This window comes from Limanda limanda, chromosome 1 (genome assembly GCF_963576545.1).
Source record: "Limanda limanda chromosome 1, fLimLim1.1, whole genome shotgun sequence".
In the NCBI taxonomy this organism is placed as follows: domain Eukaryota; kingdom Metazoa; phylum Chordata; class Actinopteri; order Pleuronectiformes; family Pleuronectidae; genus Limanda; species Limanda limanda.
In genome coordinates, this window is record NC_083636.1 from 4,667,687 (window position 1) to 4,681,012 (window position 13,326).

The following is a 13,326-nucleotide window of genomic DNA, read 5'->3' on the forward strand; positions in this document are numbered from 1 at the left end:
CCGAACTTCCCGAACAACAAATGTTGTGGGCGGGGCTAAGTTCGTCTGGCACCCAGGCTACTATAATACAGCATTAAAGTAAAATGATTGCAACAAAGTAAAAAGATTAGACAAATAACTTAGCTCAAATAACTTTTATTATTTATTAAACAAAACTTTTTACATGTCCTTCAGCTCCAAAAAAAAAAAGCTTTCACTCACCAATACCGATCACTTAAAAAGGAAGTTGGCGCAGCGGTTCTTTGCTGGAGCAAACCTCTGGATGACTTTGCTGTTAAATCCATCAGTCCATGAACGAACGGGTTTTCAATGGAAAGCATTGAGAGGGCGTTCAGTCTCTTCTGTCCCATCGTGTTTCTTGTGAACGTCTTAATCCTTTTCAACGTTGAAAAGTTCCTCTCAGCCTCCGCAGACGTCATGGGGGTTGTAATGATGATGCTGAGCAGAGTGCAGGTTTCAGACAAGACCTCTTGTAGGTTGTTTTCCCGAATGGCCTGGAACAGCAACATTGCTGATTTTTCTGTGTGCAGCTCAGTGTGTCCGTATAGAAGAGCCAGCTCAGTTTGCAGCTTCCTCTTGTTCATTAGCGCTGTGGGCCAGAGCTTGATAGCACAGGCGAGTTGGGCCTCCGGGGATGACTTCACAAACTTCGGGAACAGTGAGCAGTCCACCAGCTGTGCGTATTATTCATCCGATGTGAGTGAACCTCTCCACAGACCCGGGTGGTGTTCACTGACGGGGGTAGCCTGTTAGCTCAAGTGACGTCGAACCGGAGCGTCAGCCTGTAGCCGGGTGACGCTGAGGCTGGAGTCGAGTAGCTTGCTGGGAAACGTCGTAGGGCCCATCTGCATAATCACTACTTTCCAATGTTAACAGTGGCCTGTGTGCTTCACGCTGATTGGTGCTCCCATGGCACTGGTCTGCCGCTTGCCCTGTGTGCCCACAGCAGAGAAGTACGGCGAGAGAAACGCGTTTCACAAAGCAAGCACACAGACAGAAACACACACGAATCAAATGACTCCAAAACAAGACTATAATGCTTGTGAGTCAAGTTTATTCACACACAAATTCACGCTTTTTGCATATAAAATAAAATAAAATATATTTTTGCCACAAAGTTCAGATATGCAGTATTTAGCTTTCTGCACACCAGCGCCATCTGGTGGGGCAGTGCCCCACCTGCCCCTTATGTAGAAACGCCACTGCATCTTTATATATTATGTACACCGTTAGTAATTTGTGTTTTTATACCTTATATTCATAATAAATGTTTTTCTTTCACATTGTTTTTTATTAATGTTGCATAAGTAAATGTTACCAAATTTGTTGCCAAACACTCACAAATTGTTGAGTGTTTGTTATGATGCAAGTTTATGGGCTGGTGTTAGAAAAGTTGAGCTTATCTCGACACGCAGCTCAAACACAGTCACACAACAAAACCACAACCACAACGCAGTTTGGCAACGCACTCGCCACAGTCCAAGCGAAGAGGAAACTTCGGTTAAAGATTCGTATGTGTGAGAGCTGCGTTACTGAGGAGCTGCTGTCAACATGTTTGTATTGTTAATGATTTGAAGCAGTGGATCCCAAACTTTTTACAGTCCCCTACCCCTTCAGACATTCAATCTCCAGCTACGTACCCCCCACAGCGCGTGCAATAGGACACGAAAGATGGTGAGCTATGCAAAACGCAATTCCACTATTTCCCCGCGTACCCCCTGAACCACTTTTTGTACCCCTGGGGGTACACGTACCCCAGTTTGGAAACCAGTGATCTAAAGGACTGAAATTATGACTTGAAACATCAATATGTGTTTGTCACATGTTGGAGTCTTGGTGTAACAGCCGTGAACAAAAAGACGATCTTCTGCGTTCTGCTGTTGTCTCAGAATCGACGTGGTGATGATTTGTTGATGAGAAGATGCTCGACATTCAGATAAATTGCTGTGTCATTAAATGAATTGTGTTGTTGAGCCTTTGACTCGTGCTGGTTCATGCACATTTTCCATTTTGAGAGATATTTGTATTAAAGATCCTGTTACAGTTCAAATCCAGGTGCAGTTTGAGTTGTGTGTGTTGTCAGCCTCAATCAAACACTGTTTAATTCGAAAAAGGAGATCAGTAGTTTGGACTAATCTCTGATAAACAAGGCAGCGTCTTCTGAAATGTTTAAAACATGAAATTGACAAACAGCCTCAGACGACAAGAGAGAGTTGGAAGAAAAGTGGGAGAAATGAGCTTTACTCAGAAAGACTGAGGAGAGGACTCATGGAATTAGTTATGAAAACAGATAATGATAAAGCAAACAAACCATTGAATTATTTCTTTGCTTTATATGATTATATATAAGTTGAAAATATAAAAACCTTTTTCTCTTAAAGGAAAAAGAAAAGAAACAGAGTAACACAGCTTTTTTTAATGACTTGACTCACGATTAACTGGAATACAAACGTACATACAGTACTTTTTAGTAATATTTCCTATGAAACCTGGATGAGAACAACCAACCACACTCATGTATTAATCTCTCGGTTTTGCATCAATACTGAAGAAACCCACTTTATTTTATTATATATATATATATATATATATATAATTTTATCTTTAAATGTCTCTTTTTCTTTAGTTATAATACAGCACAATACACTGGCCACTGTAAGAAATCACACTTTTACAGATAAAGAGTAGAAAGTTCCACAGTATGAATCCTCTCTCTCTCCCAGTTAACATCGCTGTGTGGTCACTGAGCTGCTGAACTATGACTTCACAGAAAAGTTAAGCGCGTAGGAGTTTTTTTCTTGAATGTTGGTTCCTGTTTGAATCTCTGATGCTTGATATAAGGAGGACCTGAACTTTGAGCTGGAGCTGTGTCTGAAGGTCTTGACTCGCAGGATGAACGCCCTCCGGACTCTGTTTCTCTTGGCCGCCGGCCTCTCTGTGGGTGAGTACAACTTCACAGAAAGCTTCACCCCCCCATCTCCCTTGTGGATAAGTAAAGAACTTCTGATTCATTTGCATGGTCGGCGGTTGATGCTCCTTCTAGTCCTGTATTACCAGATCTCTCATCCTTCCAGCTTGTTGTGCTACAATCGTGTCTTCTGAGCCATATTCGCTCTACGGGTTCAGGTTACAGATCCTGTGCATGATGCCCAAAAGCTGGCCGATTAAGGACTTCGCTGACTACGGCTGCTACTGTGGAAAGGGCGGCTCTGGCACGCCTGTGGACGAGCTGGACAGGTCGTGATTCATTCACTCTCTCTCTACCATAAAATACAAACGCCTTTTCTCCCTGTCTGAACACTTGTCAAACCTGCAGGTGCTGCCAAGTGCATGACAAGTGTTATGGTGACGCCCAGCAGCTCGACGCATGCTGGTCCATCTTCCACAATCCTTACACCAAGTCTTACTCCCATGACTGTGCCAAACAAAGCAAGATGATCACCTGTGCCGGTGAGTGCACCGAGACGACAAGAGCGTGAGGTTATTAAAGAAGGAGAAATAACCTCCTAACCACCTTGTGCACTTTCTCCTCCTCAGAGAACAACAGCGAATGTGAGATGTTCATCTGCGAGTGTGACAGGAAGGCTGCCGAGTGTTTTGCCAAATCTCCTTATAACGACAAGTACAAGCACCTGCCCAGCGACCAATGTCAGTAGAAGACTTCTGCATCGAACGCAGGATCTACTCCCACACACGACACACCCATCACTGAGCTCTCAGGAGCGGCAGCAGCTTGTTTCGTCCGCTCATTGAAATACTCACACTGACTTCGTACTGTCACATTCTCAAGGTCATGGTTTTCTTTTCTCCTTCTTTCTCTGTGCTGCGTCTCTATTGTTTGCTGTGGATCTGTAACCTGACCAGAAACACCAGTAGATCTGCATCTCTCATTAACTGATGCCCAGTTATTCATTGGTATGATCTGAACTCAAGTTTCCACTAGAGGGCGCTCTCATCTAGCTCTTTCTTCCCTTGCTTGCAGAAAGTAGTTTACAGACTGTAGATTTTAATATTGGCAAATTAATCAAATTATACAAATGCTTGCAGTACTCAATAAAGAAGATACAAACAATTATTCAGTTTCTGTGTGTGAATTTATAGAGTTTTTATATTATTTGTGAAGTATTCAGTTGTATATTATTTTATACCTTGGTTGATGATGTCTTCTGAATAAAGTTGCAGTGTTGTAGTCCGTTGCCATTTCATTTAACAATGAGGTAGGAAATGGAGAACATGTCTATGTTTGAATTAGACATGAATACACTGAGGAGAATGGGTTACGCGATGGAAATCCCTCGGCTTCAAGAGGCTGCCGTCGTCTTTCCTCTATAATGGTGGAACAATCAAGAATGTGAATGTTATAACGTTAAAAGATGCACTGCAGTAGTTCTCCACTGTTTCCTTTATGCCTGTTTATCTTGAAAGAGTTTTATTTGGTATGATCACAGAGCACACAGTAGATATTTTTGTATTATTTGTGAAGTATTCAGTTGTATATATTATTTTTTACCTTGGTTGATGGTGTCATCTTAATAAAGTTGCAGTGTTGTGGTCCGTTGCCATTTCAGTCAAGTGTCCGAGCACATTGCTAGTTTGGACCAAGACGACGTAGTTGAGACCAAAACCAGAGCAAATTATTATGTTGTCATGAATTAACTTGATCTAAACTCTAAATTAACTGCACTATGATAGTAAACATTTATTTTTGTGTAGAATGTACACACAGTGTATGTATCCTGATCAGGTACAACGTTCACACTTCACACGAGACGACATTGTATCAGAAGAATAATACATACATTACTATAATGTTTAATACTTATGTGTACACATACATTTTGATCATCTCTGCAGTTTTGATGCACTGATATACTCCTTAATTTACACAGTGTAAATACAGTGCGCTACTTCAGAGTCAAACGCAATGACTGTTTATAAAAATGTATGACAAGTCTCCACTTCTGTTTTGCAGAAAAACACTTGAACATACATTTTGTTAAATAATTGAAGCCATCTTTAAGAAAAACATATTGAGCATGCACATTGACTTTTATGTCTAGGTGCAGTTTATGACCTATACTGCATCCAGCCACCAGGGGGAAACCAAGACAGTTTGGTACCACTTAGGGAAAGGTGTCATGTCGGTCATCTTTATTTACAGTCTATGGTCACACCATACAGTTTGTCCCTGGCCTCAGTTAATATGGCATCAATTTGATTTTGACACTATTTAGTTGCAATACCAGTTTCTATAAAGTGAGAGTTGATAGAAGAGTTATGGTGAATGGAAAAGATGACATAAATGGAAACACATCATTGTGACCAAGTGACGCACATTGGCTTGAAGAACCACAAAACTGATAAAGGGAACAGCTCAGGATTGTGTAACTAAAATGCGATTTGATCGCTGCTGTTAAATTAATTGAGCTTATCTCGACACACAGCTCAAACACAGTGACACAACAAAACCACAACGCAGTTTGGCAACGCACTCACCACAGTCCAAGCGATTAGGAAACATTTTGGTTGAAGCCTCGTATGTGTGCGAGCTGCGTTACTGAGGAGTTGCTGTCAACATGTTTGTATTGTTATTGGTCTTAAGGACTGAAATTCTGACTTAAACCATCAATATGTATTTGTCACATGTTGGAGTCTTGGTGTAACAGCCGTGAACAAAAAGACGATCTTCTGCGTTCTGCTGTTGTCTCTGAATCGACGTGGTGATGATTTATTGATATGAAGATGCTCGACATTCAGATAAATTCAGATAATGCTGTGTCATTAAATGAAATGTGTTGTTGAGCCTTTGACTCGTGCTGGTTCATGCACATTTTAGATTTTGAGAGATATTTGTATTAAAGATCCTGTTACAGTTCAAATCTGTGTGCAGTCTGAGTCGTGTGTGTTGTCAGCTTCAATCAAACACTGTTTATTTCGAAAAAAGTGATGAGTAGTTTGGACTAATCTCTGATGAACCAGACAGAAGCTTCTTAAATGTTTAAAACATGAAATTGTCAAACAACCTCAGACGACAAGAGAGAGTTGGAAGAAAAGTGGGAGAAATGAGCTCAGAAAGACTGAGCAGAGGACTCATGGAATTAGTTATGAAAACAGAGAATGGAGTGACTGAATGAGGTGCAGCAAACAAACCATTCATTTATTTCTTTACTTTATATGATTATATATATAAGTTGAAAATATGAAAACCTTTTCACCTAAAAAGGAAAAAGAAAAGAAACAGAGTAATGCAGCTTTTTTTAATGACTTGACTCACAATTAAGTGGAATACAAACATACATGGATTACTTTTTATCAATATTTCCAATGAAACCTGGACTAGAACAACCAACCACACACGTGTATTAATCTCTTAGTTTTGCATCAATACTGAAGAAACCCACTTTATTTTATTATATATATATATATATATATATCATTTTATTTTCAAATGTCTCTTTAATATACATTTAATAATACAACACAATACACTGGCCACTGTAAAGGCCGATTTACGCTTCTACGTTTTTTCTAAAACGGACAGATAAGACCGCCCTATCCGTCGTGGAACGCCCTCTCCGAGCGCCTCGGAGAGCTTTTCGTGCACCTCTGATTTTTCTAACTGTCCGTGTTTATTTCGGAGACCCAACGGACAGCCCCTGGCTGTGATTGGTCCGCGAACGACAGCATTTCCGTTTGACGTCATTTCCGTATTTCACATTTCCGGACCTCAAACTTCCTGTTTCCTTCCCTGTGTCTCAAAAACCCAAACACAACTATGATTCTACGATTAATGTGACGTGTGTGTTAAGCCAGCGGAGTTGTCCGGCTGACGGTGGCTCTTTAGAGCACTGACGGCATGTGTGCACGGTCACATACGGTTATAACGAGCTTTCAAAACGGCGCTAGCGTGCTAGGCTAGCGGGCTAGCCACTATGCTAACTGCGGAGGTAACGGTGCAAAAAAACGCTGTCACGACTGTTGTGCAATAGGAGTAGACTTGACGTTGGCTAATTATTAATAATCATGAAATATGATTATTAAAATAATAAAAATTATCTATCAAAAATAATTAAACTATTAATTGAAGATGATCAGTAATCAAATAACAATAAAACCACTAATGAGAAAATAGGAATTATCAATTAGAAAGTACAAGCTATCAATTAACAATGATAAGGTTATCAACCAAGAATAATGAAAATAATTAGTCAAAAACAATAAAATTATCAATTTAAGAATAATACTATCTATATTAATAATTGAGAAAGGGGGGCACCACCCTGGTTTCCAGGGACCAACATATCAAGCTATAATTATCAGTCTCAAAATGATGAATGTCAAATTAATAATGTCAATATTTTAATATTAACGATTACTTAATAAACAGTGAAGGCTTCTAAGTTCGAGCACAGGCAATCATAATCCAGCTGCAATCACACACTTATGCACAAATAATCACAGACTACAGATACTTTAATTACAAAAGTATTTATTAAAAAGGGGAAATAAAGTTATAATGTTATTCAATGATTTAACATTTTAACAAGCTCCAATATTTCAAAGATAAACACAGCAGCAGCACTTATCACAATTCAGAAAATACATGTAAAACCTGCGGTCTACCTATGTATGTCTGTCTCTGTGTGTGTGTGTCTGTGTCAAAGTGTCTCTCTGTGTATGTGTGTCTATGTGTGTGTATGTGAAATAAACTTAGTGTTATTTAATGATTTATCATTTTAACAAACTCCCATATTTCAAAGATAACAACAGCAGCTTATCACAATTTAGAACACGCATGTAACCTCTGGTCCATCTATGTGTCTCTGTGTGTGTGTATCTGTCTGTGTCTATCAAAGTGTCTGTGTGTGTGTGTGTGTGTGTGTGTGTGTGTGTGTGTGTGAGAGAGCGAGAGAGCGAGAGAAAAGAAAGGGGGCGTGGCGATGACGCAGTCACATCTAAGATGGCGGCCGATCATGATTCGTAGAATCAAGGCCTAAAAACTCTCAAAATGGCGGATTGACTACAAAACAAGATGGCGGAGCCGTTATGAATTTAGAGCCAGGATGGGAGGAGAGAGAGAGCGGAGGCGTGGCAATAATAGACTCAAAATGGTGGGTTAACTTGCGTTATTCAAGATGGAGTCTATGTTAATGACACCATGTGGCCGGAGCTCACACTGGTGGTCATCACATGAATTACACAAAGGAAATTTTAGACAAAGAGAATTCTTATCTCTGCTTGGCTTTGGGGGCTGAATGGTTTCCAGATGTGTTCAGCCTCTCTAAGCATAGATTTAACTATGTGACCTGAACTGTATTATAAATACAGATCGGAAGTGTGTATAGGTCGGTTTAGAAGGGGAGAGAGAGAGAGAGAGAGAGAGAGAGAAAACATGTAAGGAGAGTTCAAAGAAGCTCTTAAAAATACGCCTGAGATGAGTTAACAGTGATTCACCCCTCAGCCCTCAAGCGAGCGTTGTGGGCCGAGGTTCTGATCGGTGAAATCACTGCAGACTCACACAGACGTTAACAGTGCGGGCGGAGGCGCTTCTCGCGGCCCTATTTACTGTAACACAAAACATTGCCATCACAACGGAAACCGGAAGTGGCTGGCTCGGAGTAGTGGCCGGCTAAAACAATGGAACACGGAGGTTCCAATAACAAAATACACTCAAGTATTAAATCAACACGCTACGTATTAAAACTAACATCTGCCCAGACAACATAAGCCTCTTACTGTGACCGTGATTTCGTGGGTTGCATGCGCATTGGCGCGAATCTCCCGGAGGTTCAGTGAATAGCTTGAAGTCTCTCAGGCGGGCTCCCATGAGCACCGCAGCTCGGCCGGAGCGGATCCGTCGTGCTCCGTGACGGGATGAGGCTTCGTCTTCTTCGGTAGCAGCGGAGATCGTGCTGCCTCACAGGGACGTGCGGCTGCTTGTAGCCGTTGTAGATCGTGTGGAGAAAGAATAAAAGTAAAGTCCGTGTGGAAAATGAAACAGTCTGAGATCGTTCCGCGAGTAATTTCCTGTTTCGGTCCTTCAAGTTAAAACAGGAAAAGTCCTTTCCAAAATAAAACGTCGACTAAGATGAAAGAATAAAATGAAATGAATTCAAATAAATGTCTTATCGCCTCCATTAGTTTGCTGAGTCGTCTGGTAAAGCCTCGGGAGGCCTAGCAACTTGAGTAGGGTGGAAAAGAGAGAGGACAAAGAGAGTCTCTTAAAAATACCGAGTTAACTATAAAGACCCCTAGGGGTCTTGTGGTAGCTTGGGCATCTGAGTAAAAAGAGAAAGGTTTCTGGGAGCACAACCTTTTTAAGTCATGTTCCAGGTGACTCCCCCCTGGGAGGAGGGGTCAGGGGTCAGTGTGGCCCCCGGCCAATTGAGTTGTCAGGATTTGGCCCCCAGGGGCGGGCTTACAGTGGGGGACCCAGGAAGTGATTTTCTCTCACATGGAGATAAGATCTCCATGCTGGATTTTTAAATGTAAGGGGTCTCCTGAGGCCAGTTCCCAAGTTTTACGACTCTTTGTTATAAGTCAGATCACTGGGAACTCAGTCCCAACACGACTTTAATTCCACTTCTATCATGACACTGTTTCTACAATACCGTCAGGTTAGAAGCAAACACTGGGTAGTTTTTAGTGTCGGGAGTCCCTGTTGACTGTGTGTGGAAGCTGGGGGGAAGCTAGCTAGCTCCATGCAGCTGCATTAGCTGTTGCTAATCCCACAGCTTCAAGCTTTGGAATTAGCAACACAGTTCGGAAACTAGACCGGGGAACCGCTGCGCTAAGAAATGATTACATCAGCATTTTGACCTGCTGGGTGTCACTTTATGTTATTTAGTTGCCATCGTAGCCTACACTGTGTGTGAGGAAAGTGGGAGAGTAAAAAAACAGCGTGGACTTCTTCTGATTACTTGTGAGGTAGGCTTCTCCAAGCTTGTCTTCCGTTGCGCCACCTACTGTTCTGGCGGTGAATTGTTTTCAACACGGAGAGGTATAAATGAAACAGTGTCCGTCCGATCTGTCCGTTCGTCCGTCCGTAACGGATTCGTAGAAGCATACTGGAGCCTTAAGAAATCAAAGAAATAAAGAACTTCTGATTCATCTGCATGTGCGGCGGTTGATGCTCCTTCTAGTCCTGTATAACCAGATCTCTCATCCTTCCAGCTTGTTGTGCTACAATCAGGACTTCCGAGCTACATTCGCTCGTCGGGTTCAGGTTACAGATCCTGTGCATGATGCCCAAAAGCTCGCCGATTTGGGACTACGCTGACTACGGCTGCTACTGTGGAAAGGGAGGCTCTGGCACGCCTGTGGACAAGCTGGACAGGTCGTGATTCATTCACTCTCTCTCTACCATGACATACAAACGCCTTTTCTCCCTGTCTGAACACTTGTGTTGTCAAACCTGCGGGTGCTGCGAAGTGCACGACAACTGTTATGGTGACGCCGAGAAGCTCGAGGCATGCTCGTCCATTGTCAACTGGCCTTACTTCAATTTTTACTCCCATGACTGTGCCAAAAGAAGCAAGATGATCACCTGTGCCGGTGAGTGCACCGAGACGACAAGAGCGTGAAGTCATTAAAGAAGGAGAAATAACCTCCTAACCACCTTGTGCACTTTCTCCTCCTCAGAGAACAACAACGCCTGTGAGATGTTCATCTGCGAGTGTGACAGGAAGGCCACTGAGTGTTTCGCCAGATCGCCTTATAACCCCGAGAACAAGCGACTGCCCAGCGACCAATGTCAGTAGAAGACTTCTGCAGTTAATCGAACACAGGATCCACTCCCACACACGCACACCCATCACTGAGCTCTCAGGAGCGGCAGCAGTTTGTTTCGTCCCCTCATTGAAATACTCCACTGACTTTGTACTGTCACATTCTCAAGGTCATGGTTTTCTTTTCTCCTTCTTTCTCTGCGCTGCACCTCTATTGTTAGCTGTGGATCTGTATCCTGACAAGAAAGAAGTAGATCTGCATCTATCATTAACTGATGCCCGGTTATTCACCGGTATAATCCTAACTCAAGTTTCCAATAGAGGGCGCTCTCATCTTGCTCTTGAGGTTTACAGACTGTAGACTTTAATATTGGCAATTTATCAAATTATACAAATGCTTGCAGTACTCAATAAAGGTGATAATACAAATTATTAGGTTTGTGTGTGTGTGAATTTATAGAGTTTTTGTATTAGACCGCATGTCTTTTGTTCTGGAGAAAACTAGTGCCTCCAGAACTCAGTCTCCCAGGGTGCTACATTGTCATACAGAGGTGTGAAAACCGACCGGAGACACTAGTGTCAACCACCATTGGTCACTCTGAGTCCCTTGACCAATGAGATCACCAAGCCAATAGAAGGCCAGGTCTCCCCCTCTTTTTCCTCTTTCCATGCACCTTTCTAAGAGGAGCACACCGCTCTTCCTCGACCTTTTTCAACGAACCTTCTCAGAGGAGAAGGGTGGCTGTCCAGCTCACTCTTTAAACTCAAATCAACCTAACGGAGAAGAGGTGCAGCTTGCAGCCCACCTCAATAAGGAAACCTCCTCCCAATCAAAGCTCTACCAACCTTCAAGCGGCGACGCGATGTCCTGCCGGAGAACTTCCAACAGCAACTGAGCTGCAACGCACAACAGAACCACAAAGGCAGGAGTCACAAAACCAGCAAGACGACTTCACAGAACTTCAAACAGCACAGCACAGGGGGGTGGGGTGGGGGGGGCAACTTCCATTTTGGAAGCACGCTGACTCACACAGACACACACACGCATACTAACATACACATCTTTATATATTAAGTACACCGTTAGGAATTTGTGTTTTTATACCTTATTATATTCATAATAAATGTTTTTCTTTCACATTGTTTTTTATTAATGTTGCATAAGTAAATGTTGCCAAATTTGTTGCCAAACACTCACAAATTGTTGAGTGTTTGTTATGATGCAAGTTTATAGGCTGGTGTTAGAAAAGTTGAGCTTATCTAGACACGCAGCTCAAACACAGTCACACAACAAAACCACAACCACAACGCAGTTTGGCAACGCACTCGCCACAGTCCAAGCGAAGAGGAAACTTTTCGGTTGAAGCTTCGTATGTGTGAGAGCTGTGTTACTGACAAGCTGCTGTCAACATGTTTGTATTGTTAATGATCTAAAGCAGTGGACCCAAACTTTTTACAGTCCCGTACCCCTTCAGATATTCAATCTCCAGCTACGTACCCCCCACAGCGCGTGCGATAGGACACGAAAGATTGTGAGCTATGCAAAACGCAAATCAAATATTTCCCGCTTACCCCCTGAACCACTTTGTGTACCCCTGGGGGTACACATACCCCAGTTTGGGAACCAATGATCTAAAGGACTGAAATTATGACTTGAAACATCAATATGTGTTTGTCACATGTTGGTGTCTTGGTGTAACAGCCGTGAATAAAAAGACGATCTTCTGCATTCTGCTGTTGTCTCTGAATCGACGTGGTGATGATTTGTTGATGAGAAGATGCTCGACATTCGGATAAATTGCTGTGTAATTAAATTTATTGTGTTGTTGAGCGTTTGACTCGTGCTGGTTCATGCACATTTTCCATTTGGAGAGATATTTGTATTAAAGATCCTGTTACAGTTCAAATCCAGGTGTAGTTTGAGTTGTGTGTGTTGTTAGCTTCAATCAAACACTGTTTATTTCGAAAAAGGAGATCAGTAGTTTGGACTAATCTCTGATAAACAAGGCAGCGTCTTCTGAAATGTTTAAAACATGAAATTGACAAACAGCCTCAGACGACAAGAGAGAGTTGGAAGAAAACTGGGAGAAATGAGCTTTACTCAGAAAGACTGAGGAGAGGACTCATGGAATTAGTTATGAAAACAGAGAATGGAGTCACTGAAAGAGGTGCAGCAACCAAACCATTAATTTCTTTCTTTCTTTATATGATTATATATTAGTTGAAAATATAAAAACCTTTTTCTTGTTAAAGGAAAAAGAAAAGAAACAGAGTTATTCAGCTTTTTAATGACTTGACTCACGATTAATTGGAATACAAACATACATTACTTTTTAACAATATTTCCAATGAAACCTGGATGAGAACAACTTACCACACTCATGTATCAATCTCCTAGTTTTGCATCAATACTGAAGAAACCCACTTTATTTTATTATATATATATATAATTTTATCTTTAAATGTCTCTTTTTCTTTAGTTATAATACAGCACAATACACTGGCCACTGTAAGAAATCACACTTTTACAGATAAAGAGTAGAAAGTTCCACAGTATGAATCCATTCTCTCACCCAGTTAACATCGCTGTGTGGTCACT

The 13,326-nt window shown here is 41.7% G+C and overlaps 2 protein-coding genes across 2 annotated transcripts; both read left to right on the plus strand.

The window, feature by feature from the left end:
* The first annotated feature begins 909 nt into the window (after positions 1-909).
* On the plus strand, positions 910-3,656 carry LOC133011377 (phospholipase A2-like). The gene is made up of 5 exons (XM_061079109.1): positions 910-981; positions 2,842-2,945; positions 3,058-3,237; positions 3,317-3,450; positions 3,538-3,656. Exons 1-5 carry the CDS (start codon positions 910-912, stop codon positions 3,654-3,656), a joined length of 609 nt encoding a protein of 202 aa, XP_060935092.1.
* A 6,350-nt stretch (positions 3,657-10,006) lies between these two features.
* LOC133011419 (phospholipase A2-like) lies at positions 10,007-10,760 on the plus strand. Its single transcript, XM_061079154.1, has 4 exons — positions 10,007-10,037; positions 10,174-10,335; positions 10,420-10,554; positions 10,642-10,760. The coding sequence occupies exons 1-4, from the start codon at positions 10,007-10,009 to the stop codon at positions 10,758-10,760; spliced, it is 447 nt and encodes a 148-aa protein (XP_060935137.1).
* The last annotated feature ends 2,566 nt before the right edge of the window (positions 10,761-13,326 follow it).

Excerpts from the sequence above, each read along its gene's own strand:
- LOC133011377 (XM_061079109.1), top strand. The coding sequence starts at position 910 with ATGGCACTGGTCTGCCGCTTGCCCTGTGTGCCCACAGCAGAGAAGTAC. Across the intron at positions 982-2,841 it reads AGAGAAACGCGTTTCACAAA|GAGGACCTGAACTTTGAGCT; the intron begins GCAAGCACACAG and ends GCTTGATATAAG. Across the intron at positions 3,451-3,537 it reads CAAGATGATCACCTGTGCCG|AGAACAACAGCGAATGTGAG; the intron begins GTGAGTGCACCG and ends TCTCCTCCTCAG.
- LOC133011419 (XM_061079154.1), top strand. The coding sequence starts at position 10,007 with ATGAAACAGTGTCCGTCCGATCTGTCCGTTC. Across the intron at positions 10,038-10,173 it reads TCCGTCCGATCTGTCCGTTC|CTTGTTGTGCTACAATCAGG; the intron begins GTCCGTCCGTAA and ends TCATCCTTCCAG. Across the intron at positions 10,336-10,419 it reads GCCTGTGGACAAGCTGGACA|GGTGCTGCGAAGTGCACGAC; the intron begins GGTCGTGATTCA and ends GTCAAACCTGCG.